The 27,919-nt window shown below is 63.0% G+C and overlaps 2 protein-coding genes across 2 annotated transcripts; one reads left to right on the top strand and one right to left on the bottom strand.

The window, feature by feature from the left end:
- On the top strand, nt 1-22,889 carry LOC309451797 (voltage-dependent L-type calcium channel subunit alpha-1F-like; the record flags this gene model as incomplete). The annotated part of the gene is given in 48 exon segments (XM_082076500.1): nt 1-104; nt 183-337; nt 423-506; nt 621-708; nt 1,506-1,532; nt 1,781-1,941; nt 2,019-2,144; nt 2,147-2,243; nt 3,984-4,194; nt 4,632-4,691; nt 4,693-4,746; nt 4,748-4,754; nt 5,187-5,268; nt 5,411-5,465; nt 5,829-5,883; nt 5,961-6,093; nt 7,044-7,173; nt 7,577-7,636; nt 7,762-7,868; nt 8,507-8,594; nt 9,401-9,508; nt 9,619-9,671; nt 10,042-10,188; nt 10,262-10,463; nt 12,271-12,429; nt 12,500-12,610; nt 13,253-13,336; nt 13,493-13,513; nt 13,586-13,714; nt 13,803-13,868; nt 14,456-14,547; nt 15,198-15,357; nt 15,960-16,087; nt 16,165-16,261; nt 16,979-17,081; nt 17,173-17,274; nt 18,611-18,741; nt 19,672-19,675; nt 19,678-19,737; nt 19,769-19,789; nt 20,213-20,336; nt 20,523-20,627; nt 20,709-20,857; nt 20,860-20,862; nt 21,206-21,318; nt 21,417-21,476; nt 21,478-21,690; nt 21,774-22,889. Coding segments are annotated over 48 exon segments (4,911 nt in total), but the record flags the coding sequence as incomplete, so codon positions are not given.
- Nucleotides 22,890-23,313: 424 nt separating this feature from the next.
- LOC309451796 (uncharacterized protein) lies at nt 23,314-27,382 on the bottom strand (the record flags this gene model as incomplete). Its single annotated transcript, XM_082076499.1, has 4 exons — nt 23,314-23,521; nt 24,567-24,746; nt 25,975-26,032; nt 26,805-27,382. Coding segments are annotated over 4 exons (1,019 nt in total), but the record flags the coding sequence as incomplete, so codon positions are not given.
- Nucleotides 27,383-27,919: the final 537 nt, after the last annotated feature.

The following is a 27,919-nucleotide window of genomic DNA, read 5'->3' as shown; positions in this document are numbered from 1 at the left end:
ATGCAGGACGCCATGGGCCACGAGTTACCCTGGATTTACTTCGTCAGCCTCGTCATCTTCGGCTCCTTCTTCGTCCTCAATTTGGTGCTGGGGGTGCTGAGCGGGTGAGGCCATGGGTACCATGTCATTAACATGTTCTTAGCGTGTTTTTGGGGGGGGTCACACGCGTGTCCCCCCCCCAGGGAGTTCTCCAAGGAGCGTGAAAAGGCCAAAGCCCGCGGAGATTTCCAGAAGCTGCGGGAGAAGCAGCAGCTGGAGGAAGATCTGCGGGGCTACATGGACTGGATCACCCAAGCCGAGGACCTGGAGGGTGACGATGACGAGCACGAGAAGCACCGTAAGTGTTGGGGGGGGACCCTCGTGACCCCCCAAAATCCTCAGCACCCCATAAACCTTTCCGTGTCCCCCCCCCCCCCCCCCAGGGCTGACGGCCGAGGAACTGATGGGGAAGCGCAAACCGCGGCTGAAGTGGTTGCGCCACACCAGTCATTCCACCGACACCCACGGTAACCACTGTCCCCGCACCTTGGGGGGTCCCCACGATGTTGGGGTGCCCCCCCCCCAACTCCCTGCTGTCCCCTGTGCTGACCTTTGACCTGTCCTTGTCCCCCCCCCCCCAGCCAGTCTTCCGGGCAGCGAGACAACGTCGGTGAACACGGAGACAGCGGGTGAGGAGGAGGCACAACCGGGCGCCTGCGACCGCTGCCTGTGAGTGACGAAACGGGGGGGCCTGGACCCCCCCATGTCTCCTGGGCCCCCCAATACCCCCTAGGACCCCCCATTTTCCCTGGGATTCCACCATAGCCCTTGGTAACCCCTGGGACACCCTGTATCTCCTGGGAACCCCCATAACCCCCCCATAGCCCCTGGAACCCCCTCCAGACCCCAAACCTGACCCTGGGACCCCCCACCAACCCCCCAAGATCCTTCTCAGCCCCCCATGACCCCCTAAAACCTCCCATAGCCCCTGGGACCCCCTCCAGACCCCAAACCTGACCCTGGGACCCCCACCAGCCCCCCAAGATCCTTCTCAGCCCCCCCATGACACCCTAAAACCTCCCATAGCCCCTGGGACCCCCTCCAGACCCCAAACCTGACCCTGGGACCCCCCACCAGCCCCCCAAGATCCTTCTCAGCCCCCCCATGACCCCCTAAAACCTCCCATAGCCCCTGAGACCCCCTCCAGACCCCAAACCTGACCCTGGGACCCCCACCAGCCCCCCAAGATCCTTCTCAGCCCCCCCATGACCCCCTAAAACCTCCCATAGCCCCTGGGGACCCGCCCCCACCAATTCCCTGTTCCCCCCCAGACCCCAAAACTGCCCCCACAGCACCTCAAGACCACCTGGGACCCCCCTATGGAACCCCAAACTGCCCCCAGCACCCCTATAACCCCTCCTTGGGTACCCGAACACCCCCCCATGGCCACAGGGCCCCCTCCCATCATCTCCCATGTGACCCCTCCCCCAAATTTGGGGGTAACTCTTGTGCTTTTCCCTCCCCAGGGGCAAAATCACAAAGACGAAATTCTGGTGAGTGAAAGGGAAAGTGATGGGGGGTGGAAAAACAGGGAGGGGGAGGAGGTGTAAAAAAGGGGGGGGAGGACATGGGAAAAGTGGGGGGCACACAGCGGGGCGCCCCCAAATCCTCCCCCCCCACTTCATGGGGGGTCTCTAACCCAACACCTCAAACCATCCAACTCCCACTGTCCCCTCCAACACCTCCCCCCGCCCCGTACCCCCAAATTTCCCCCCCCCGCCCCCCCAAATTTCCCCCCCAGGCGCCGCCTTCGCCGCCTGAACCGCCTGTGGCGGCGCCGCTGCCGCGCAGCCGTCAAATCCATTTTCTTCTACTGGACCGTCTTACTTCTGGTGTTCCTCAACACCCTCACCATCGCCTCGGAGCACCACGGCCAACCCCCCTGGCTCACCCAGACTCAAGGTACCACGCCCCCACTTTAAAACCCCGCACCCCCGTGTTTCGGCGGGGTGTTCAAACAGCGTTTTTCCCCCCAAAAGCGTACGCCAACAAGGCGCTGCTGTCGCTGTTCGCCGCCGAGATGCTGCTGAAACTCTACGCCCTGGGCGCCGGGTGTTACTTCGCCAGCTTTTTCAACCGCTTCGACTGTTTCGTGGTGTGCGGGGGGTGTTGGAGACGGCGCTGGTGGAGCGGGGGGCCATGGAGCCCCTGGGCATCTCCGTGCTGCGCTGCGTCCGCCTGCTGCGCGTCTTCAAAGTCACCCGGTGAGGGGACAGCGGGACTTCGGGGGGCGTCACCTCCCCGCACACGTCTCCCCATTCGGCTCCGTTGACCCCGTTCATTGACCCCACTCAGTACCTTTAACCCCACCCAATGACCCCATTCACTGACCCCACTCAGTACCTTTAACCCCATTCGTTGACCCCACTCAATGGCCCCATTCATTGACCCCATTCATTGATCCCATTCAGCTCCACTGACCCCATTCATTGACCCCATTCACTGACCCCACTCAGTACCTTTAACCCCATTCATTGGCCCCATTCATTGACCCCGTTCATTGGCCCCGTTCATTGGCCCCGTTCATTGGCCCCATTCATTGACCCCATTCATTGACCCCATTCACTGACCCCATTCATTGACCCCGTTCATTGGCCCCGTTCATTGGCCCCGTTCATTGGCCCATTCATTGACCCCATTCATTGACCCCATTCATTGACCCCATTCACTGACCCCATTCATTGACCCCGTTCATTGACCCCATTCACTGACCCCATTCACTGACCCCATTCACTGACCCCATTCATTGACCCCATTCACTGACCCCATTCATTGACCCCATTCATTGACCCCATCACTGACCCCATTCATTGACCCCATTCACTGACCCATTCATTGACCCCATTCATTGACCCCATTCACTGACCCCATTCAGTGACCCATTCACTGACCCCATTCATTGACCCCATTCATTGACCCCATTCACTGACCCCGTTCATTGACCCCGTTCATTGGGCCCCGTTCATTGGCCCCGTTCATTGGCCCCGTTCATTGGCCCCATTCATTGACCCCATTCACTGACCCCATTCACTGACCCCATTCATTGACCCCATTCAGCGCCATTGACCCCACTCAATGACCCAATCATTGACCCCGTTCATTGACCCCACTCAATGACCCCATTCATTGACCCATTCAGCTCCATTGACCCCACTCAGTGACCCCATTCATTGACCCCACTCAGTGACCCCATTCATTGACCCATTCAGCTCCATTGACCCCATTCATTGACCCCCATTCAGCTCCATTGACCCCACCCAATGACCCCATTCATTGACCCCATTCAGCTCCATTGACCCCACTCAATGACCCCATTCATTGACCCCATTCATTGACCCCATTCATTGACCCCATTCATTGACCCCATTGAGCTCTATTGACCCCACTCAATGACCCCATTCATTGACCCCATTCAGCTCCATTGACCCCACTCAATGACCCCATTCATTGATACCATTCAGCTCCATTGACCCCATTCATTGACCCCATTCAAAGATCCCATTCATTGACCCCATTCATTGACCCCATTCAGCTCCATTGACCCCACTCAATGATCCCATTCCACTGACACCATTCATTGATCCCATTCAGCTCCATTGACCCCATTCATTGACCCATTCATTGACCCCATTCATTGACCCCATTCATTGACCCCATTCATTGATCCCATTGAGCTCCATTGACCCCACCCAATTACCCCATTCATTGACCCCATTGAGCTCCAATGACTCCACCCAATGACCCCATTCATTGACCCCATTCAGCTCCAATGACCCCATTCATTGACCCCATTCAGCTCCAATGACTCCACCCAATGACCCCATTCATGACCCCATTCAGCTCCATTGACCCCACCCAATGACCCCATTCATGACCCCATCCAGCCCCCCTGCGGCCGCGGGGCACCTTTTCCCAGTTCTCCCAGTAACACCAGTATGTCGCAGGCACTGGGCGTCGCTGAGCAACCTGGTGGGCTCGCTGCTGAACTCCATGAAGTCCATTGCCTCCCTCCTCCTCCTCCTCCTCTTCCTCTTCATCATCATCTTCGCCCTGCTGGGGATGCAGCTTTTCGGGGGACGCTTCAGTTTCGACGAGACCCAGACCAAGCGAAGCACCTTCGATACCTTCCCTCAGGCCCTTCTCACCGTCTTCCAGGTGAACCCCCAGATCTGGGGGACACCCCGAAACCTGGAGGGGCATCCTTATACCTGGGGGGACCCTAAAGCCCAGAGAGGGGACCCTAAAATCCAAGGGGGGAGCCTAAAATCCAAGGGGGGACCCTGAATCCTGTAGGGGACCCTGGAATTTGTGGGGGACTCTGGAACCTGTGAGAGACCCTGAAATCTGGGGGGGGGACACCCAAAGCCCAGAGAGGGACCCCAAAACCCATGGGGGACCCCAAAACCCATGAACCCCCCCTAAACAGGTCCCCTCACCATCCTGTAGCCCCTCCAGGGTGACGCTGCACCCTGAGAAGGGCTGGGAGGCGGCAGCAGCGTACTGGGAGCACTGGGGGGCTGTACTGGGAGTGCGGGAGGGCTGCTGGGGTTTTGGGGTGACCCTGGGGTTTTGGGGTGTCCCCCCCGCCCCAGATCCTGACGGGGGAGGACTGGAACGCGGTGATGTACGACGGGATCATGGCGTACGGCGGCCCCCGTCTTCCCCGGGATGCTCGTCTGCATCTACTTCGTCATCCTCTTCATCTGCGGGGAACTGTGCGTGGGCGGGACTGGGAGCACTGGGAGGGACTGGGACGGGGGAACTGGGGGGCACTGGGACTGGGGGGGACTGGGGGGTACTGGGAGCATTGGGAAGGACTGGGACTGGGAAACGGGGGGGACTGGGGTTGGGAATAGAAGTAGAGAGTGGGGCAGGGGGAATGGGACCAGGAGTGAAAGCCAACAAGAGGGGAAACTGGGAGGGTACTGGGAGGGGACTGGGAAGGGGGAACCGGGTAACTGGGAGGGACTGGGAAGGGAGCACTAGGTAATTGGGAAGCAGGTGTGGGAGATACTGGGACTGGGAGTGAAAGTGGGGTGGGGGGGACAGGAGCGAACCCAGCAAGAGGGAACTGGGAGCATACTGGGAACATACTGGGAGCATACTGGGAGGATACTGGGAGCACTGGTTAACCCTCTCCTCCCCAGACATCCTCCTCAACGTCTTCTTGGCCATCGCCGTCGACAACTTGGCCGATGGTGACAACATCAACTCGGGGACCGAGAAGAAGTGAGCCCGGACGCCTGGGTCCCCTTTTTTATGGGGGTGGGGGGAGTACTTGAATGCCTGGGTCCCTTTTAGGGGGTGGGGGAGGGCTCTCGGACGCCTGGGTCCTTTGCCTGAACCCCCTCTTTTTTCACCCCAAAACCAGGGACAAAGCTGGAGAGGTGGAAGCCAGCGCAGGGAGCCAGGACGTGAGTGTGAAGGTGAGTGGGACGGGGGGGGACACCCCAAATTGTGACACCCCCCAATGTGTGTGACCCCCACCCCCCAAAATGTGACCCCCCCCAAGTGTGACACCTCCAAAGTGACACCCCCCAAAGTGTGACGCTCACCTCAGAGTGTCCCTCCCAAAGTGTGACCCCCCCAGAAGCGTGTGACCCCCCCAAAAGAGTGTGACCCCCCAAAGGGTGACACCTTCCCCCAAATTGTCACCCCCCCCTGCCAAGTGTGACACTCACCTCAGTGTCCCCCCCCAGGGTGACACCCCCCCCCAACATGTGTCCCCCCAAAAGTGTGTGACCCCTCCCCCATGTCACCACCCTCACCCCCCCCAAAATTCCCCCCAGGTGGAGGGGGAGCAGCCGGAGGAGGAGGAGGATGAAGAGGAGGAGGAAGGTCGGTGTCACCACTCTGTCACCCACCCGGACGCCTGGGTCCCTGAGGGGGTGACACCGCTCGGACGCCTGGGTCCCTTGCAGGTGACGAGGAGGCTGGGGGAGAGCGGGACAGTCTGGGGGGGCCCCGGCTGGACCCCCCCGAGGAGCCCCCCAAGAGCAAAGTGGTGCCGATCCCCGAGGGCAGCGCCTTCTTCCTGCTGGGCAGCACCAACCCGTCAGCACTGGGAGCACTGGGAGCTACTGGGAGGGGTGGCGGGGGCACTGGGGGGACTGGGAGCTACTGGGAGGGGTGATGGGGGCACTGGGGGGACTGGGAGCTACTGGGATGGGTGATGGGGGCACTGGGGGGACTGGGAGCTACTGGGAGGGGTGGCGGGGGCACTGGGGGGACTGGGAGGGGGGGATGCAAACTGGGAGCAGCGGGAGGGGGTCAGGAGCATGGGGGTACTGGGAGGCTGGGGGTGGGGGAACTGGGAGCACTGGGACTGGAGACACAAACTGGGAGCACTGGGACTGGATGGCTGGGAGGACTGGAGCTGGGGACATAAACTGGGAGCACTGGGGACACAAACTGGGAGCACTGGGGACACAAACTGGGAGCACTGGGGACACAAACTGGGAGCACTGGGGACTGGGAGGACTGGGGACACTGGGGGACTGGGAGCACTGGGGTGGGAGGCACTGGGGGAACTGGGAGCACTGGGACTGGGGACACTAAGAACGTGGGGGGACTGGGGGCAGGGGCGCACCCAGTGAACTGGGAGTAACTGGGATTAACTGGGAGCACTGGGGACACAAACTGGGAGCACTGGGGACACTGGGGGACTGGGGACACTGGGGGACTGGGAGCACTGGGGTGGGAGGCACTGGGAGAACTGGGAGCACTGGGACTGGGGACACTAAGAACGTGGGGGACTGGGGGCAGGGGCGCACCCAGTGAACTGGGAGTAACTGGGACTAACTGGGAGCACTGGGGACACAAACTGGGAGCACTGGGGACACTGGGGGACTGGGGACACTGGGGGACTGGGAGCACTGGGGTGGGAGGCACTGGGGGAGCTGGGAGCACTGGGACTGGGGACACTAAGAACGTGGGGGGACTGGGGACAGGGGCGCACCCAGTGAACTGGGAGTAACTGGGATTAACTGGGAGCACTGGTGCAGGCTGCGGGTGCGCTGCCACGCCCTGATCCACCACCACGTCTTCACCAACCTCATCCTCGTCTTCATCATCCTCAGCAGCGTCTCGCTGGCCGCCGAGGACCCCGTCCGCACCCACTCCCCCCGCAACCACGTGGGGCACTGGGCAAACTGGGAGCAACTGGGAGCAACTGGGGCAATGGGGGAGAGGGGTTCATTCATCCCATGTGGGACACAGGAGCCCAGTGTGGCGGGGGGGGGTTGAAATGGGGGGTACTGGGGGGAACTGGGGTGTGTAGGGGGTCTGGGGGTGCTGGACAACCATGGGGGGGATATTGGGCAAACTGGGACAAACTGGGAGAATGGGGGTGTGGGAGGGAATGTTAATTCATCCCATGTGGGACATGAGCCACTTGCCCAGTGCTGGGGATGGGGTTGAACTGGGGGACACTGGGAAGAACTGGGAGGAACTGGGGGGGTCAGGGGACACAAGGAGGGTTTGGGGGTGTGGGGGTGTCAGGGTCACCCCATTTTCTGCCCCCCCCCCCCCCCCCCAGATTTTGGGCTACTTTGATTACGCCTTCACCTCCATCTTCACTGTTGAGATCCTGCTCAAGGTACTGGGGAGGGGGGGATTTTGGGGGGTCCCCAGGGGTTTGGGGGGGTCCCCAGGGGTTTGGGGGGGTCCTGGGGAGTGGGGGGGTCCCCCCAATGTCGGGGTTCACGGTGTCACCCCCCCCAGATGACGGCGTTTGGCGCCTTCCTGCACAAAGGCTCCTTCTGCCGCAACTGGTTCAACCTCCTGGACCTGCTGGTGGTCAGCGTGTCCCTCATCTCCTTCGGCATCCAGTGAGCGCTACTGGGAGGCACTGGGAGGCACTGGGAGGGACTGGGGAGGTGCTAGGGGCACTGGGAGGCACTGGGAGGGACTGGGGAGGTGCTGGGGGCACTGGGAGGGCTGCTGGGGGCACTGGGAGGCACTGGGAAGGACTGGGAGGCACTAGGAGGGACTGGGAGGGCGGGATCTGCCACTCAAATTGAGGGGGAGAGGGAGTGATGCCGTTGTATGAGACCAGTAAGGGACTGGGGTGAACTGGGAGAGGCACTGGAGTATACTGGGGTACACTGGGAGGCACTGGAGTATACTGGGATGAACTGGGAGGGACTGGGAGGGCGGGATCTGCTGCTCAAATTGAGGGGGAGAGGGAGTGATGCTGTTGTATGAGACCAGTAAGGGACTGGGGTGAACTGGGAGAGGCACTGGAGTATACTGGAAGGTACTGGGGTTCACTGGAGTATACTGGGATGAACTGGGATGGAGGGATCCACCTTTATTTTACATACAAACTCCAATGGGAGAGAGGGGGCGTCACCTTCCTGTGAGACCAGTAAGGGACTGGGGTGAACTGGGAGCACCGGTACAAGGACTGGGAGGGACTGGGAGTGTTACTGGGAGGCATTGGGAGCGACTGGTGTCCCCCCCGCAGCTCCAGCGCCATCTCGGTGGTGAAGATCCTGCGGGTCCTGCGCGTCCTGCGGCCCCTGCGAGCCATCAACCGCGCCAAGGGCCTCAAGGTGCCCACTGGGAGGGACTGGGAGCACTGGGAAGGGACAGGGGGGCACTGGGAGGGGACGGGGGGGCACTGGGAGGGACTGGGAGCACTGGGAGGGGACGGGGGGGCACTGGGAGCACTGGGAGGGTGTCTGGTTTTCTGTCCCAAGCAAGGGGTGTCCCCACGTCCCTCTGTCCCCATGTTTGTCTGTCCCCGAGTCCCCATGTTTGTCTGTCCCCATGTCTGTTTGTCCCTGTGTCCCCATGTCCGTCTGTCCCTCTCTGCCCATATGTCCCTGTCCTCGATGTCCGTCTGTCCCCACCACCCATGTCCCCATGTCCTTGTGTCCCCATGTGTCCGTCTCTGTGTCCCCACGTCCCTCTGTCCCTGCGTCCCCGTGTCTGTCTGTCCTTCTGTCCCCAGCATGTGGTGTCCCCGACATCCCTCTGTCCCCATGTCTGTCTGTCCCTCTGTCCCCCGGTTCATCTGTCCCCCTGTCCCTGACGTCCCCGTGTCCCCAGCACGTCATGTCCCCATGTCCCCTTGTGTCTGTCCCTCTGTCCCCAGCACAAGGTGTCCCTCCGTCCCCTTGTGTCTGTCCCTCCGTCCCCTTGTGTCTGTCCCTCTGTCCCCAGGACCTGATGTCCCTGTGTCCCCATGTCTGTGTGTCCCCATTTCCCCCTGTCCCTTTGTCCCCAAGTCCATCCCTCTGTCCCCAACATGTGGTGTCCCGTGTGTCCATCCCTCCATCCCTGTGTCCCCCCCTGTCTGTCTGTCCCTGTGTCCCTGGTCTGTCCCTCCCACGTCCGTCTGTCCGGGTGTCCCCAGCACGTGGTCCAGTGCGTCTTCGTCGCCATCCGCACCATCGGCAACATCATGATCGTGACCACGCTGCTGCAGTTCATGTTCGCCTGTATCGGGGTGCAGCTCTTCAAGGTGAGCGAGGGGACCCCAAAACCCCCCCGGGGGTCCCCAAAACCCCCTGGGGGTCCCCAACCCCCCATCCCGAGAGGTGGGGACCCCCCTGACCCCCCCACTGTCCCCAGGGCAAGTTCTACAGCTGCACCGATGAGGCCAAACACACGCCAGGGGAGTGCAAGTGGGTGCTGTGTCCCCAACCCCCGAAGTCCCCAACCCCCTGTCCCCACCAGGGGCACGTTCCTGGTGTATAAGGACAGGGACATGTCCCCAATGTCCCCCTTGTCCCCACCAGAGGCACATTCCTGGTGTACAAGGATGGGAACATGTCCCCATTGTCCCCTTGTCCCCCAGGGGCACGTTCCTGGTGTACATGGATGGGGATGTGTCCCCAATGTCCCCCTGTCCCCCAGGGGCACGTTCCTGGTGTACATGGATGGGGATGTGTCCCCAATGTCCCCCTGTCCCCCAGGGGCACGTTCCTGGTGTACAAGGACGGGGACGTCACCCACCCCTTGGTGTGATGTCCCCAATGTCCCCCTGTCCCCCAGGGGCACGTTCCTGGTGTACAAGGACGGGGACGTCACCCACCCCTCGGTGCGCCAGCGCCTGTGGCACAACAGCGACTTCAACTTCGACAACGTCCTGGCCGGCATGATGGCGCTTTTCACCGTCTCCACCTTCGAGGGGTGGCCCGCGTGAGTCTGGGGACGGTGACAAGGCCACCCCGGGGCGGGATGTCACCGCCGCGTCACCGTCGTGTCCCCTCAGGCTGCTGTACAAAGCCATCGACGCCAACGCCGAGGACCAGGGGCCCATCTACAACTACCGGGTGGAGATCTCCATCTTCTTCATCGTCTACATCATCGTCATCGCCTTCTTCATGATGAACATCTTCGTGGGCTTCGTCATCATCACCTTCCGCGCGCAGGGCGAGAGCGAGTACCGCAACTGCGAGCTGGACAAGAACCAGGTGACAGGGGACGCCTGGTGGCACTTGGGGACATCCCCGGGGGGTGGCACCGCCAGGTTGTGTCACCTCTTCGGTCACAGTGACCGTATGGAGAGGATGTGACTAGGGTTTTGGGGACACCGCAGTGTCACCTCGTCACCCCATGTGGTGGTGGGACACTATGGTGTCACTTTGTCACCTCCTGGGGTGGTGGCACCTTCACACGCGGTGGTGGCACCTCCATGTGCTGTGGTGACACCTCTATATGTGGTGGTTGTGTCCTGTCCCCAGTAATAGTACAGGGAGGATGTGACCAGGGTTTTGGGGACACCGCAGTGTCACCTCATGACCCTATGTGGTGAGGGGACACTGTGGTGTCACTTTGTCACCTCCTGGGGTGGTGGCACCTTCATGTGTGGTGGTGACACCTCCATATGTGGTGGTTGTTTCCCCTCCCCTGTGACAGTGACAGTATAGGGAGGATGTGACCAGGGTTTTGGGGACACTGCAGTGTCACCTTGTCACCCTATGTGGTGGGTGGACACTGTGGTGTCATTTTGTCACCTCCTGGAGTGGTGGCACCTCACTGACAGTGGTGACATCTCCATGTGTGGCCATTGTGTCCCCTCCCCGGTGCCACCAGCAGAGTGGGGAGGATCTGGCTGTGGTTGTGAGTGACACTGTATTGTCACCCCACATGGCATTGGTGGGTGCCAGCAGTGTCACCTCATGGTGGCACTGTCCCCATGTCCCCTCCTTGGTGGCAGCGCCAGCGCGTGGAGTACACATTGAAAGCACAGCCAGGGTTACAGTGACACGCTGCAATGTCACCTTGTCACCCCACACAACAGTCAGGGGGACATTGTGGTGTCCCATGTAGTGGTGGAGGGGACACTGTGGGGACCCCCATGGTGTCACCCCATGGTGGTGGCACTGTCCCCATGTCCCCTCCCCGGTGGCAGCGCCAGTGCGTGGAGTACGCATTGAAAGCACAGCCGGGGTTACGGTGACGTGCTACAGTGTCACCTTGTCACCCCACGCAGTGGTCAGGGAGACACTATGGTGTCCCCCTGTGCACTTGGGGGGTGTCACCACACGGTGGTGGCACTGTCCCCATGTCCCCCGCCCTGGTGGCAGCACCAGTGTGTGGAGTACGTGCTGAAGGTACAGTTGGGGTTACGGTGACACACCACAGTGTCACCTCATCACCCCAAATGGTGGTGAGAGGACCCCGCGGTGTCCCCCTGTGCGCACGGGGGGTGTCACCACACGGTGGTGGCACTGTCCCCATGTCCCCCCCCCCGGTGGCAGCGCCAATGTGTGGAGTACGCGTTGAAGGCACAGCCGGGGTTACGGTGACACACCACAGTGTCACCTCATCACCCCAAATGGTGGTGAGAGGACCCCGCGGTGTCCCCCTGTGCACACAGGGGGTGTCACCACGCGGTGGTGGCACTGTCCCCATGTCCCCGCCCCGTGGCAGCGCCAATGTGTGGAGTACGCGTTGAAGGCACAGCCGGGGTTACGGTGACACACCACAGTGTCACCTCATCACCCCAAATGGTGGTGAGAGGACCCCGCGGTGTCCCCCTGTGCACACAGGGGGTGTCACCACGCGGTGGTGGCACTGTCCCCATGTCCCCGCCCCGTGGCAGCGCCAATGTGTGGAGTACGCGTTGAAGGCACAGCCGGGGTTACGGTGACACACCACAGTGTCACCTCATCACCCCAAATGGTGGTGAGAGGACCCCACGGTGTCCCCCTGTGCACACAGGGGGTGTCACCACGCGGTGGTGGCACTGTCCCCATGTCCCCTCCCCGGTGGCAGCGCCAGTGCGTGGAGTACGCGTTGAAGGCACAGCCGCTGCGGCGGTACATCCCGCACAACCGCAGCCAGCACCGCGTCTGGGCCATGGTCAACTCCACCGCCTTCGAGTACATCATGTTCGTCCTCATCCTCCTCAACACCATCGCGCTGGCCGTGCAGGTGGGTGGTGGGGGGGGGATGTTGGGGACAGGCGGGGGCCGCGGTGACGCTGTTGTTTGTCCGCCTGTAGCACTACGAGCAGTCCAAGCCGTTCAACTACGTGATGGATCTGCTGAACATGGTGTTCACCGGGCTCTTCACCGCCGAGATGCTGCTCAAGATCGTGGCCTTCAAACCGCGGGTGGGGACACGGGGACACGGGGGGGGACACATGGGGACAGGGGTGACAACTGAGGATGGGTCACACAGGGACGGGGGTGACACCTGAGGATGGGGGTGTCACACAAGGACGGAGGTGTCACCCAAAGAGGGGGGTGTCACACGAGCATTGGGGGTGTCACCCAAGGACAGGGGGGGTCACCTAAGGACGGGGGTGTCACACAAGGACGGGGGTGTCACACAAGGATGGGGGTGTCACCCAAAGAGGGGGGGTGTCACACGAGCATGGGGGGTGTCACCCAAGGACAGGGGGTGTCACATGAGGAGGGGGAGTGTCACACAAAGAGGGGGTTGTCACACAAGGAGTGGGGGTGTCACACAAACGTGGAGGGTGTCACCCAAGGAGGGGGGTGTCACATGAGGACGGGGGGGTGTCACACAAGCACGGGGGTTGTCACACAAAGAGGGGGTTGTCACACAAGGAGGGGGTGTCACACGAGGTGACAGTGTCACCTAAGGACAGAGGGTGTCACATGAGGAGGGGAGTGCCACCCAAGGACAGGCGGTGCCACCCAAGGACAGGCGGTGTCACCCAAGGACAGGCGGTGTCACCCAAGGAGGGGGGTGTCACCCGCGGTGACAGTGTCACCCATGTCCCCCCCAGCACTATTTCTGCGACGCCTGGAACACGTTTGACGCGCTCATCGTGGTGGGCAGCGTGGTGGACATCGCTGTCACCGAGGTCAACGTGAGTGTCACCCCCCCTTGTTTGTGTCCCCTGCCTGCGGGGGGGGGTGTGGGGGTGACAGGGGTGTCCCCATTACCCCCGCACCCCCCGCTGTGTCCATCACGTCCGTCTGTCTGTCTCCACCGCCATCCATTCCATCTCGCGCCTGTGTGACAGAACGGGGGGCACGTCGGCGAGGTACGGCGGTGTCACCGGGCGGGGGGGTGACAATGTGAGGGTCCTTCTGACCCCCCCGTGTCCTCCCCCCAGAGCTCCGAGGACAGTTCCCGCATCTCCATCACCTTTTTCCGCCTGTTCCGCGTGATGCGGCTGGTGAAGCTGTTGTCCAAGGGCGAGGGGATCCGCACGCTGCTCTGGACCTTCGTCAAGTCCTTCCAGGTGGCCTTGGGGACATCGCGGGGAGGGTTGGGGACATGGCGAGGGGTTGGTGACACCCCCTCCTCGCTCTGTGTCCCCCCCCGCAAAGGCGCTGCCCTACGTCGCCCTCCTCATCGCCATGATCTTCTTCATCTACGCTGTCATCGGGATGCAGGTGGGACACGGGGGGGCCAGTGTCACCTCCGGGTGTCACCCCCCTGGTGTCACCCCCTCAGTGTCACCTCCTGGTGCCACCCCCTCGGTGTCACCCCCTGGTGTCACCTCTGGGTGTCACCACCCCAGTGTCACCTAGGGGTGTCACCCCCCCAGTGTCACCTCCTGGTGTCACCCCACCGGTGTCACCCCCCCAGTGTCACTTCTGGGTGTCACCCCCCTGGTCTCACTTCCCGTTGTCACCCTCCGGGTGTCACCCCCCTGGTGTCACCTACGGGTGTCATCCCCCCGGTGTCATCCCCTCAGTGTCACCTCCCCCCCGGTGTCACCTCCCCAGTGTCACCCCCCCCGGTGTCACCCTCCCAGTGTCACCTCTGGGTGTCACCCCCAGTGTCACCCCCCCTGGTGTCACCCCCCTGGTGTCATCTCCGGGTGTCACCCCCCTGGTGTCACCCCCTCTGTGTCACCTCCTGGTGTCACCCCCCCGGTGTCACTCCCCCAGTGTTGCCCCCCTGGTGTCACCCTCCTAGTGTCACCTCCTGGTGTCACCCCCCGGTGTCACCCGCTTTGTCCCCCCCGTGTCCCCAGACCTTTGGGAAGGTGGCGCTGCAGGACGGGACCCAAATCAACCGCAACAACAACTTCCAGACCTTCCCCCAGGCCGTGCTGCTGCTCTTCAGGTGGGGACGGCGGCTCCTATAGGCTCCATAGGTCCCTATAGGCTCTGCAAGGTCCCTATAGGATCTTGGAGGGGTCTCTGTAGGGTTTGGGGGGGTTCCTATGGGATCTAAGGGGGTCTCTATGGGGTCTGGGGGTCCCTGTGTTGGGACCCTGTGAACCACCCAGCCCGATAGGGGTCCATAGGGTGTCTATAGGGGTCCATAGGGTGTCTATAGGGTGTCCATAGGGTGTCTATAGGTGCACCACCGGGGAGGCGTGGCAGGAGGTGATGCTGGGGGTCAGGGGTGTTCTGGGGGAGCCCCATAGGGGTCTATAGAGTGTCCGTAGGGTGTCTATAGGGGTCCATAGGGTGTCTATAGGGTGTCTATAGGGTGTCTATAGGTGCGCCACGGGGGAGGCGTGGCAGGAGGTGACGCTGGCGGTCAGGGGGGTTCTGGGGGAGCCCCATAGGGGTCCATAGGGTGTCCATAGGGTGTCCATAGGGTATCTATAGGGTGTCCATAGGGTGTCTATAGGTGCGCCACGGGGGAGGCGTGGCAGGAGGTGATGCTGGGGGTCAGGGGGGTTCTGGGGGAGCCCCATAGGGGTCCATAGGGTATCTGTAGGGTGTCCATAGGGTATCTATAGGGTGTCCATAGGGTGTCCATAGGTGCGCCACGGGGGAGGCGTGGCAGGAGGTGATGCTGGCCAGCCTGCCGGGCAAGCGCTGTGACCCGGAGTCGGACGCGGGGCCGGGGGAGGAGTTCAGCTGCGGCAGCAACTTCGCCATCGTCTACTTCATCAGCTTCTTCATGCTCTGCGCCTTCCTGGTGAGCCCCACGGCGCCAGTGCTGCCCCACGGCAACGCTGCCCCACGGCAACGCTGCCCCATAGTGCCGCTGCCCCACAGCACTGCTGCCCCACGGCGCTGCTGCCCCACGGCCCCAGCTCAGCCCATAGCAACGTCAGCAGCAACAGCCCTGACCCATAGCGAGAGGCCCTGCCCTATAGCGAGAGCTCTGCCCCATAGCAACAGCCCTGACCCACAGTGACAGAGAGCCCTGACCCATAGTGACAGCCCTGCCCCATAGCGATATCACCTTCTCCATATCAACATCTGTGACCTATAGCCAGCAACCCTGCCCCACAGCAACATCCCTGCCCCATAGTGAGATCCCTGCCCCATTGCAAGACCCCCTGCCCCACAGCAACATCCCTGCCCCATAGTGAGATCCCTGCCCCATTGCAAGACCCCCTGCCCCACAACAACATCCATGCCCCACAGTGAGACCCCCTGCCCCATAGTGAGATCCCTTCCCCATTGCAAGACCCCCCTGCCCCATATCAACCCCTCTGCCCCACAGCAACATCCCTGCCCCATAGTGGGATCCCTGCCCCATACCAACCCCTCTGCCCCACATCTCCCCCCCAGATCATCAACCTCTTTGTGGCCGTCATCATGGACAACTTCGACTACCTGACGCGCGACTGGTCCATCCTGGGCCCCCACCACCTGGACGAGTTCAAGCGCGTCTGGTCCGAGTACGACCCGGCCGCCAGGTCCGTCCGGGTCAAGGGCGCCCTCAGGTCAAGGTCAAGGTCACGGTCAGGGTCACTGTTCCCCCCCCATCCCCCAGGGGCCGCATCAAGCACCTGGACGTGGTGACGCTGCTGCGGCGCATCCAGCCCCCCCTGGGCTTCGGGAAGCTCTGCCCGCACCGCGTGGCCTGCAAGGTCAGCCCCCCGAAACGGGGACCTTCCCGGACGCCTGGGTCCCTCCCCGGATGCCTGGGGCCCCATCCCAGACACCTGGGTCCCTCCCCGGATGCCTGGGTCCCCACCCCGGACGCCTGGGTCCCTTCCCGGACACCTGGGTCCCCTCTCCTGGACGCCTGGGTCCCTTGTCTGGACGCCTGGGTCCCTTTTCCAGGCGCCTGGGTCCCCTCCCCGGATGCCTGGGTCCCTTTCCCGGACACCTGACTCCCCTCCCCAGATACCTGGGTCCCCTCCCCGGACACCTGGGTCCTCTCTCCCAAATGCCTGGGTCCCCTCCCCGGATGCCTGGGTCCCCTCCCTGGATGCCTGGGTCCCTCAGCCACCTGGGTCCCCTCTTCAGCCACCTGGCTCCCCTCCCCGGACGCCTGGGTCCCCTCTCCGAGATACCTGGGTCCCCTCCACAGACACCTGCGTCCCCTCTCCCGGATGCCTGGGTCCCCATCCCGGATGCCTGGGTCCCTCAGCCACCTGGGTCCCCTCTTCAGCCACCTGGGTCCCCTCCCCGGACGCCTGGGTCCCTTCCTTTGATACCTGGGTCCCCTCTCCCGGACGCCTGGGTCCCTCAGCCACCTGGCTCCCCTCATCAGCCACCTGGCTCCCCTCTCCCGGACGCCTGGGTCCCCTCCCCGGACGCCTGGGTCCCTTCCCGCCCCCCCACTTTCCCGCTGTCCCCAGCGCCTGGTGGCCATGAACATGCCGCTCAACTCGGACGGCACCGTCACCTTCAACGCCACGCTGTTCGCCCTGGTGCGCACCTCCCTCCGCATCAAGACGGAAGGTCGGGCACCGCGGGGGGGGGGACGGACACGCAGACCCCCCCAGAACAATGTGGGGACACCCCATTGTGTGTGTGACCCCCCCATAAACAGGGAACCTGGACGTGGCCAACAAGGAGCTGCGCGCGGTCATCAAGAAGATCTGGAAGCGGACGAAGCCGAAGCTGCTGGACGAGGTCATTCCCCCCCCCGAGGGTCAGTAAAGGGGGGGGGCGTTATTTCACACCCCCCCACCCCCCTAAAATTGGGGGTCACCCCAAAAGAAATGAGGGTTTTACCCCCAAAATTGGAGGGTTCAGCTTAATAATGAAGGGGTTTTACCCCCAAAAAGGAGGGTTCATCTCAATAAGAAATAGGGGGTTTTACCCCCCCCAAAATACGAGGGGGGGGGTCATGTTCAAAAATAGAGGGGTTTTAAACCCCCCCCAAAAAAAGTGGGTTCACCCCCAAATCAATGGGGGTTCAACCCCTGAAAAAGGAGGGGTCACCTTCAATAATTAATGGGGTTTTTACCCCCCCCAAAAATGAGGGTTCACCCCCAAATAAAAGGCGGTTTTACCCCCCCAAAAAGGGGGGTTCACCTCAATAAGAAATAGGGTCTTTTACCCCAAAATAAGAAGGGTCACCCCCAAATAAATGGGGTGATCACCCCCCCCCCCCAAGAAAGGAGAGTTCACCTCAATAAGAAATAGGGGGTTTGCCCCCCAAAATTGGAGGGGGGGGGTCACACTCAATAATTGGGGGGTTCCCCCCCCCCCCAAAAGGAGGGATCACCCCTAAATAAATGGTGGTTTTTACCCCCCCAAAAAGGGGGGTTCACATTCACTAATTAAGGGGGTTTTACCCCCAAAAAGGGGGTTCACCTCAATAAGAAATCGGGGTTTTACCCCCCAAAATAGGAGGGTTCACTTTCAATAATTAAGGGGGTTTTACCCCCTCCCAAAAAAAGTGGGTTCACCCCCAAATAAATAGGGGTTTGTTCCCCCCCCCGCCCCGTTTTGGGAGAGTCCCTATTGTGGGGGTGTCCCCATTGTGGGGGTGTCCCCTTTATGGGGTCATCCCCCCATTCTGGGGGTGTCCCCATTCATGGGGGTGTCCCCCACATTCTGGGGGGTGTCCCCATTCATGGGGGTGTCTCCCACTTTGTGGGGGTGTCCCCCACATTCTGGGGGTGTCCCCATTGTGGGGGTGTCCCCTTTGTGGGGGTGTCCCCCCCGTTTTGGGGGTGTCCCCATTCATGGGGGTGTCCCCTTTGTGGGGTCGTCTCCCCCATTGTGGGGGTGTCCCCCCCGTTTTGGGGGTGTCCCCATTCATGGGGGTGTCCCCTTTGTGGGGTCGTCCCCCCCGTTCTGGGGGTGTCCCCATTGTGGGGGTGTCCCCATGGTGGGGGTGTCCCCTTTGTGGGGTCATCCCCCCCCATTCTGGGGGTGTCCCCATTGTGGGGGTGTCCCCTATTTGTGGGCGTGTCCCCCCATTGTGGGGGTGTCCCCCCCCCGTTTTGGGGTGTCGCTGACCCCCTGCCCCCCCCCAGAGGAGGAGGTGACCGTGGGCAAGTTCTACGCCACGTTCCTGATCCAGGACTATTTCCGCAAGTTCCGGCGGCGGAAGGAGCGGGGGGCGCTGGGGCCCAGCGCCCAGCCCAGCACCCAGAGCGCGCTGCAGGTGCGGCCCAGCGGGCACCCCGAAACGGGGGGGACCCCAAAACGGGGGGGACCCCAAAACGGGGGGGGTACACCCAAAACGAGGTGGGGGTACTGCCAAAATTAGGGGGGGGGGCTTAACACAAAATGAGGGGTTTTACCCCCCCAAAAGGAGGGTTCACCCCAAAAGAAATGGGGGGTGTCCCCCCCCCAAAAGGAGGGTTCACCCCCAAAAAGAAGGTGGTTGTTTTCCTCCCCCCCCCCCCGCCTCCAAAAGGAGGGTTCACCCTCCCAAAAAAGGGGGTTTTCCCACAAAAAAAAGGAGGGATCACCCCCAAAAGAAATGGGGGTTTTGCCCCCCCCCAAAAAGAGGGTTCACCCCCCAGAAAAGGGGTTTTTCCCCTCTCTAAAAGGTGGGTTCACCCCCCCCCCCAAAAAAAGGGGGTTTTTCCCACCAAAACAGGAGGGTTCACCCCCAAAAGAAATGGGGGTTTACCCCTCCAAAAGGCGGGTTCACCCCCCCAAAAGGGTTTTCCCACCAAAATGGAGGGTTCACCCCCCAAAAAAGTAGGGTTCACCCCAAAAAAGGCATTTTCCTACCAAAAAAAGAAGGGCTCACCCCCAAAAGAAATAGGGGTTTTTGCCCCCCCAAAAAGAGGGTTCACCCCAAAAGAATGGGGGGGAGTCCCCCCACAAAAGGAGGCTTCACCCCCCCACCCAAAAAAACCGGGGATTTACCCCCCAAAAATGGAGGGTTCACCCCCAAAAGCAATAGGGGTTTTGCCCCCCCCAAAAAAGGGAGGGTTCATGTTCAAAAATGGAGGGGTTTTCCCCCCAAAAAGGAGGGTTCACCCCAAAGAACTGGGGGTTTTTCCCCCCCCCCAAAAGGAGGGTGGTGCTGGGGGGTCACGGGGGGTGATTGGGGGGTTGACGTGTCCCCCCCGCCCCCCAGGCCGGCTGCAGTCGCTGCAGGCGCTGGGCCCCGAGATGCGCCGGGCGCTGAGCGGGGACCTGGAGCTGACGACAACGACCCCCCCGCGGCCAATGAGGAGGAGCGGCTGAGCTACGCCGTAAGCCACGCCCCCCGAGACACGCCCCTCCTGGACACGCCCCCTCCTGGCCACGCCCACTGACATGCTTCCCCAACCTGTCCCAGCCCCGTTCTGGCCTTGCCCCTCGGAGGCCACGCCCACTGCGCCCCACAGCCCCCGAGATGCTGCTTGGCTCCGCCCACAGCCCTTCTGGCCACTCCCCCCCCCCCAGAGAACACGCCCCTACTGTCACTACCCACAATTTGTCCCAGCCCCTTGTGGCCACGCCCCCGTGAAGCCACGCCCCCAACCTGTTCCAGCCCCCTTCTGGCCACGCCCCTCGGAAACCACACCCACTGCCCCCTGCAGGCCCCGAGATGTTCTTTGGCTCCATTCCCCACCCCATTTCTGGCCCCGCCTTCCCCCGAGGCCACGCCCACTGACACGCCCCTCTGCACACAGCCCCCAGAGACGCTCTACGGCTCCGCCCCCAGCCCCCCCGAGGAGCCCCCCCAGGACACCCCAACACCCACCGAGGGGGACGAACCCGCCCCCTGAACCAGGAGGGCACCCACAGAGGCAGCAGGTATCGGGGGGACACACACACACACACACAGACACACACACAGACTATGGTGGGGGGACACACACTATGGGGGGGGCACACACACACTATGGGGGTTCACACTATGGGGGGAGGGACACAAACGCACTATGGGGGGGGGACACACACAGTATGGGGGGGACACATACCAAAGGTGTTCCTGTGCAGGCACCGCTCGGAGCTGGGGGGGCAGGACGATCCCCCCCCCGGCCCCGGGCAGCCCGAGGAGGAGCCGGAGCCCCCGGCCCCGCGGCACCGCCGGGGGGGGCACAGGTACCGACGCCCCCGCTCCCCGAGGGTGGGATGGGGGTGATTTGGGGGGGAGGGGTCTCACCCACCCTGTCCCCTCCCCAGGGGGACCCTGCCCGCCCCCCACCCCCCGCGCTGGGTGGGGGAGGGGCCGCGGGGGGGGTCGCTGCCGCTGCCCCCCCGGCACGTGGCGCTGCACAACGGGACCCTGGAGGGACAACAGCTCAAGAGGCGCCGGCTCCTGCCGCCCACCCCGCGGGTACGGGAGGGGGGCGGGGCTAAGGGAAAGGGGCGGGGCTAATGGGGCGGGGCTTGCAGGGAGGGACGTGGTTGAAGGGGCGTGGCTAGGAGGGAGGGGGCGGTGCCTGCAGGAGGGGAGTGGCTTACAGAAAGGGGCAGTGAGTGCAGGGAGGGGCGGGACTTCCAGGGAAGGAGCATCGCGGGGGGGGGGGGGGGGGGTTTCCAACGAGAGGATGTGGCCTATGGGGAGGGGCTTAGCTAAGAGGGGGCGGGGCCTTTACGGAGGGGCGGGGGTTCCAGTGCTCCCCTCCTGATTGAATGTGTCCCCCCCACTCCATGTCCCCCCCCCCCGCTTTCCGCAGGCCGCAAACCCTCCTTCACCATCCAGTGCCTGCGGCGCCAGAGCAGCTGCGAGGACGAGCCCATCCCGGGCACCTACAACCCCTCGGGCCCCCCCGGCCCCGCGCGGCCGCAGGTACCACCACGTGTGACACGGGGATCGGGGGGGGGGGGACACACACACGCGTGTCACCCCCCCACACAAAACCCCCCCTTACTCCGCTCTCCGCACAGGGCTACGGCAGCTCCGACACCTGGCGCCTGGGGGGCTCCTCGCACGCCTGGGCGGCCGCCCCCCCCCCGCGGCCACGTCCTGTACGCGCCGCTCATCCTGCTGGAGGGCGGGGGAGGCGCGGGGGGGGCCGGCGGCGCCGGGGGGAGCCTCCCCCCGCTGTCCCGCTGGCTCCTGGGGGAGCAGCGCGGCGCCCCCGGGCCCTCCCGCCTGCGCGTCCCCTGCGGCTCCGGCGCCGCGCTGGCCCGCGGCTCCGCCGACAGCCTGGTGGAAGCCGTGAGTGCCGGGGTATGGGGGGGGGACACAAGGTTTGGGGGACACGCCGAGCGCGGTGGCAGCTCCTCGCGGCTCCCCCGCAGGTTCTCATCTCGGAAGGGTTGGGGCTGTTCGCCCGCGACCCCAAATTCGTGGCGGTGGCCAAACGCGAGATCGCGGACGCTTGCGACATGACCATGGACGAGATGGAGAGCGCGGCCGCCGACCTGCTCACCCGCCGCCGCTCCACCGGCCCCGCCCCCGGCCCCGGCCCCGCCCCCTCCGCCGCCGTTTACAGCGACGAGGAGCCGCTGCGCCCGCCCGCCGAGGACGAGCTGGCGGATGAGATGAGCTGCGTGGGCGGGGCCTGGGACCGCCACCAATGAACGGGCCGGGTGGGCGGGGCCTGGGGTCGGCACCAATGAAGGGGCAGTGCGGGCAGGGCCCTGCCCCCGAGGTTCAATGAATGAGCTGTGTGGGCGTGGCCTGATACTAGCCACGCCCCCTGCAACGAAACACCTGCCACCAATAACCGTTGTGTGTGGGCGGAGCCTAGGACTAGCCACGCCCCCCGGGCTGCAATAAACACCTGGAACCGGACTACCAGTGAACACTTGTGTGGGGGGGGGGGGGGGGAGTTCTGCTCAGAAAAGTCGATTTTAACCTCAGAAAAGGTGGATTTTGCCTCATGAGGTCACGCAGTTTTTTTTGGGGGGGGGGGCCATCCCATCCCCCCAATCACCCCAATCGCTTTTTAGCCTCCAAAGTTTAATAATAATAAAAAAATCATAATACAATAAAATAAGCCCCCCCCCCCCCATCCCCGCTACAAAGAGCCCGAGACTGTTAGTGTCGGCGGGGGGGGGGGGAGGGAACGGACGACACCCCCAATCCGCCCCCTCTGTGCCCCCACCCCCCCCCATCCTATAAAAAACCCGGTGCGAGGTGGGGGGGTGGGGGGGCCCTGCTGTGCTGGTTGGGGCGCCCCCCCCCACCCCGGTTTGGGGACCCCCCCATGTGTGTGTGTGACCCCCCCGGGCTCAACGGTACAAAGAAATCAACTCAAATAATTACATCGCGGGGGGGGGGACACGGGGGGAGCCCCCCCGCCCAGGCGAGGGGTCCTGGGGGTTGGGGGGGGGGGGGTCCTGATGGGGCCCCCCCCGCTGTGGCAGGAGCGTCCGGCTGAACTGGGGGCTCCGCGTCACGATTCCTGGGGGGGGGGGCACAGGTTGAACCCCCAAACCTCATGGGGAACCCCCACACTGATTTATACCACAGAACCCCCCCTCCGAGACAAAGTGGGAACCCCCATTACCCCCCATAGTCCATAACCCCCCATGAACCCCCTAAACCCAACCCCCCCATGACCCTCTTGCCCCCAAAACCCCCCATGACTCCCCCAAACCCCCCTTGTACCCCATAATCCCCCCCTAAATCCTCTTGTCCCCCCCCAGTACCCCATAACCCCCCCAACACCCTCTTACCCCATAAACCCCCCGACCCCCCCCAAATCGCCTCAGTGCCCATAACCCCCTATGACCCCCCCAAAACTCCCCATGACCCCCCCTGTACCCCCATAACCCCACATGACCCTTCCTCATGCCCCCCATAGCCCCCCAAACTCCAGGTGTCCCCCCCCATCTCACTCACCCCCGGGTGTGGGGGCCGGGTGGGGCGGGGGGGCTGTCTCGGGGTGTCCCCCCCCCCCTCGGGCCCCCGAATCCTCTTTGGCTCCAGCTCCTCCTTGGCCAGGGGGGGGAGGTCGCCCCGATCCCCCCCCCCGCCGTTTCCGACGCTTTTCGGGGTCCCGGCCCCGGGATCGGGCCCCCCGACGTTCCACCTGCTCCAGCTGGGGGGGGGGACAGCCCATTAGTGACACCCCCCAAAAAGGAACTAATTGGGGGGGGGACGACACAGACCTCCTGAAGTTTGGGGTCCCCAGGGCGGTTTGGGCAGTTTTGGGGACACTTTGGGGCAATTTGGGGTCCCCAGGCTCATTTAGGGCAATTTTGGGGCCACTTCGGGGCAATTTTGGGGTCTCCAGGGTCATTTTGGGGCAGTTTTGGGGCCACTTTGGGGCAGTTCTGGGGACACTCTGGGGCCAATTCTGGGGTCCCCAGGGTCATTTTGGGGCAATTTTGGGGTCTCCAAGGTGCCGGGATCAATTTTGGGGTCCCCAAGGCGCTGGGATCAATTCTGGGGCCACTTTGGGGCAGTTCTGGGGACACTTCAGGTTAGTTTTGGGGTCCCCAAGGTCACCTTGGGGCAGTTTTGGGGTCCCCAGGGTCATTTTGGGGCAGTTCTGGGGCCACCTCGAGTCAGTTTTGGGGTCCTCAGGGTAGTTTGGGGCAATTTTGGGGTCCCCAGGGTCATTTGGGGGCAATTTTGGGGCCACTTGGGTCAGTTTTGGTGTCCCCAGGGTGGTTGGGATCAATTCTGGGGCCACTTTGGGGCAGCTCTGGGGCCACCTCGAGTCAGTTTTGGGGTCCCCAGGGTCATTTGGGGCAGTTTTGGGGACACTTCAGGTCAGTTTTGGGGTCCCAGGGTCACCTTGGGGCAGTTTTGGGGTCCCAGGGTCATTTTGGGCAGCTCTGGGGCCACCTCGAGTCAGTTTTGGGGTCCCCAGGGTCATCTGGGGCAGTTTGGGGCCACCTCGAGTCAGTTTTGGGTCCCTGGGTTAGTCGGGGGCAATTTTGGGGTCCCCAGGGTCATTTGGGGCAGTTCTGGGGCCAGTTTTGGGGTCCCCGGGGCGGTTGGGATCAATTCTGGGGCCACTTTGGGGCAGTTTCGGTGGTCCCCAGGGTCCTTTGTGCGTCCCCGCTGTGACCCTGGGGACGTGACCCGGGGCCGGGGGTGGCCCGGGGGGCGTTTTTGGGGCGCCGGGTCCCCGATACCTCGAGGAGCAGGCGGAAAGAGCGGCAGCGGGGGCGGGCGGGCGGCCTGCAGGAGGCGCCAGATGCTGGTGGCCTCGTCCAGGGTCACCTCCAGCAGGTCGCCCTCCATCATCAGCTCCTCCAGCGCCCGGCGCGCGCCCTCGGGCAGCTCCAGCACCGGGCCCTGCAGCCGCTCCAGCTCTGCGGGGACAGCGCCACGTCAGGGGACACGGGGACAAGGGGGACAGTGGGGACAAGGGGACAGTGGGGACAAGGGGACAGTGGGGCAAGGGGGACAAGGGGACAGTGGTCACAGGGCGTTGGGGACAACATAGGGGGCTCAGCACCTCCAGCTCTGGAGGGATCCCTGTGCTTGGAGTGGATCTATAGGAACCACAGGGGATCTATAGGAGCCACAGGGGATCCATTGGGTTCCACAGTGTCCCCTGTGCTAACAGTGGATCTATAGGAGCCACAGGGGATCCAGTGGTCTCTACAGTGTCCCCTGTGCTAACAGTGGATCTATAGGAGCCACAGGGGATCCAGTGGTCTCTACAGTGTCCCCTGTGCTCACAGTGGATCTATAAGAGCCACAGGTGATCCAGTGGGTTCCACAGCGACCCCTGTGCTCAGCGTGGATCTATAGAACCCACAGTGGATCTACAGGAGCCACAGGGGATCCAGTGGGTTCCACAGTGTCTCCTGTGCTCAGAGTGGATCCATAGGAGCCACAGGGGATCTATAGGAGCCACAGGGGATCCAGTGGGTCCCACAGTGTCTCCTGTGCTCAGAGTGGATCCATAGGAGCCACACTGGATCTATAGAACCCACAGGGGATCCAGTGGGTCCCACAGTGTCTCCTGTGCTCAGAGTGGATCCATAGGAGCCACACTGGATCTATAGAACCCACAGGGGATCCAGTGGGCTCTACAGTGTCCCCTGTGCTCTGAGGGGATCTATAGGAGCCACAGGGGATCCAGTGGGTTCCACAGTGTCTCCTGTGCTCACAGCGGATCTACAGGAGCCACAGGGGATCCAGTAGGTTCCACGGTGACCCCTGTGCTCACAGTGGATCTATATAGAACCCACAGGGGATCCAGTGGGTCCACAGTGTCCCCTGTGCTCTGAAGGGATCTATAGGAGCCACAGGGGATCCAGTGGGTCCACAGTGTCCCCTGTGCTCTGAAGGGATCTATATGAGCCACCGGGGATCCAGTGGGTTCCACAGCGCCCCCTGTGCTCAGAATGGATCTATATGAGCCACCGGGGATCCAGTGGGTTCCACAGCGTCCCCTGTGCTCCGAGTGGATCCATAGGACCCACAGGGGATCCAGTCGATCCCGCCACCCTCCCAGTGACTCTCCAGGGTCCCTGGTGGATCCCCAGGGGCTGTGGGGATCCGGTGGGTCCCAGAGGATCCCCCGCTCACCCGAGGCCAGGGGCCGGTTCTTCTCCGGACTGGGGGCGTCACCGTTCTCCACCGACACCTGGGGGGGCAACGGCATCGGGGGGCAGTTTGGCCTCCCCCTATAGCCCCTATACACCCCAGACCTTCCCCTATAGCCCCTATACACCCGAGAGCTCCCCCTATAGCCCCTATACACCCGAGAGCTCCCCCTATAGCCCCTATACACCCCAGACCTTCCCCTATAGCCCCTATACACCCCAGACCTCCCCCTATAGCCCCTATACACCCCAGAGCTCCTGTACCGCCCTTATAGCCCCCATACCTCCACCTCCAGCCCATATGCTCCCCTTACATCCCACATACCTCCCCCTATATCCCCATACCTTGGTCTGCTCGTTGCAGCTGGCCTCCCTGAGCCCCTATACCCCCCTATAGCCCACACAGCCCCCTCTATACCCCCCATAGTGCCCCTATAGCCCCCGTACCTTGGTCTGCTCGTTGCAGCTGGCCTCCCTGAGCCCCTATACCCCCCTATAGCCCCCATACGCCTCCCATAGTGCCCCTATAGCCCCCATACCTTGGTCTGCTCGTTGCAGCTGGCCTCCCTGAGCCCCTATACCCCCCTATAGCCCCCATACGCCTCCCATACTGCCCCTATAGCCCCTATACCTTGGTCTGCTCGTTGCAGCTGGCCTCCCTGAGCCCCTATACCCCCCTATACCCCCCTATACCCCCATACAACCCCTATAGCCCCCATACCTTGGTCTGCTCGTTGCAGCTGGCCTCCCTGAGCCCCTATACCCCCCTATACCCCCCATACGCCTCCCATAGTGCCCCTATAGCCCCCGTACCTTGGTCTGCTCGTTGCAGCTGGCCTCCCTGAGCGCCCCCCCGGCTCCGTCGCCCCCCGCGGCCGCTCCTCCTCCTCCTCCTCCTCCTCCTCCCCCCCCCGCCCGGGGGTGCCTCATCCCCTCCAGTCGCTGGAGGGCGGCGGAAAGTTCCGGAGCGGCCAGGAGGCGGCGGGCGCGGTCCTGCCAGGTGATGGCGCGCTCGGTCAGGCACTGCAGCGCCTCCCCTCGGGCAGCCGCACCGGCAGCTTCTGCAGCGCCACCAGCAGCGCCAGGATGGTCTCGAGGCGCGGGCGGCGCGAGCGCTGGCACAGCGGGCACAGGAACTTGGCGTCCCACTCCCACCAGGCCGGGGGGGGCGGCGCGGGTTTCTGGAGGGGGGGCAGGCGCGGGCAGGAGACGCAGGCGCCGTGGAACCAGTCGCGGCACAGCTGGCACTGCAGCATGGCGGGGGTGGCGGGGCCGCGGCACAGGCAGGACGGGGGGCCCGGCGCCGGGGGGGCGGGTTTCTGGGCGTTGGCGCGGCGCAGGCGCAGCATGCCCTCCGTCTCCTTCTGCTCGCCCTCCTTGAACGCCAGGATCTGCGGGGGGGGGAAATGGGGGGGGAAATGGGGGTTATTGGGGGAAAAGGGGGGGGAATTGGGGGGAGAAATGGGGGGAGAAATGGGGGTTATTGGGGGGGAGAAATGGGGGTTATTGGGGGGAAATGGGTGGGGGAGAAATGGGGAGAAATGGGGAGGAGAGAATTGGGGGGTTATTGGGGGGAAATGGGGAGGAATGGGGGGTTGGGAGAAATGGGGGGGGAGAAATGGGGGGGGGAGAAATGGGGGGGGAGAGAGAATTGGGGGGTTATTGGGGGGTTATTGGGGGGAAATGGAGAATTAGGGGGAGAAATGTGGGGGAGAGAATTGGGGGGTTATTGGGGGGAATGGAGGGAGAAATGGGGGGTTAGGGGGGAATGGGGAGGGTAATGGGGATGGGGGTTATTGGGGGGTTATTGGGGGGAAATGGAGGGGAGATGGAAAATGGGGGTTATTGTGGGGAAATGGGGGGGAGATAATTGGGGGGGGTATTGGGGGAAATGGGAGGGAGAAATGGGGGGTTAGGAGGGAATGGGG

This window comes from Streptopelia decaocto, assembly GCF_964273445.1.
Source record: "Streptopelia decaocto genome assembly, contig: HAP1_SCAFFOLD_1864, whole genome shotgun sequence".
Taxonomy (NCBI): domain Eukaryota; kingdom Metazoa; phylum Chordata; class Aves; order Columbiformes; family Columbidae; genus Streptopelia; species Streptopelia decaocto.
Note: the sequence above shows the minus strand (reverse complement) of the source record. Positions and strands in the feature narration are given on the sequence as shown.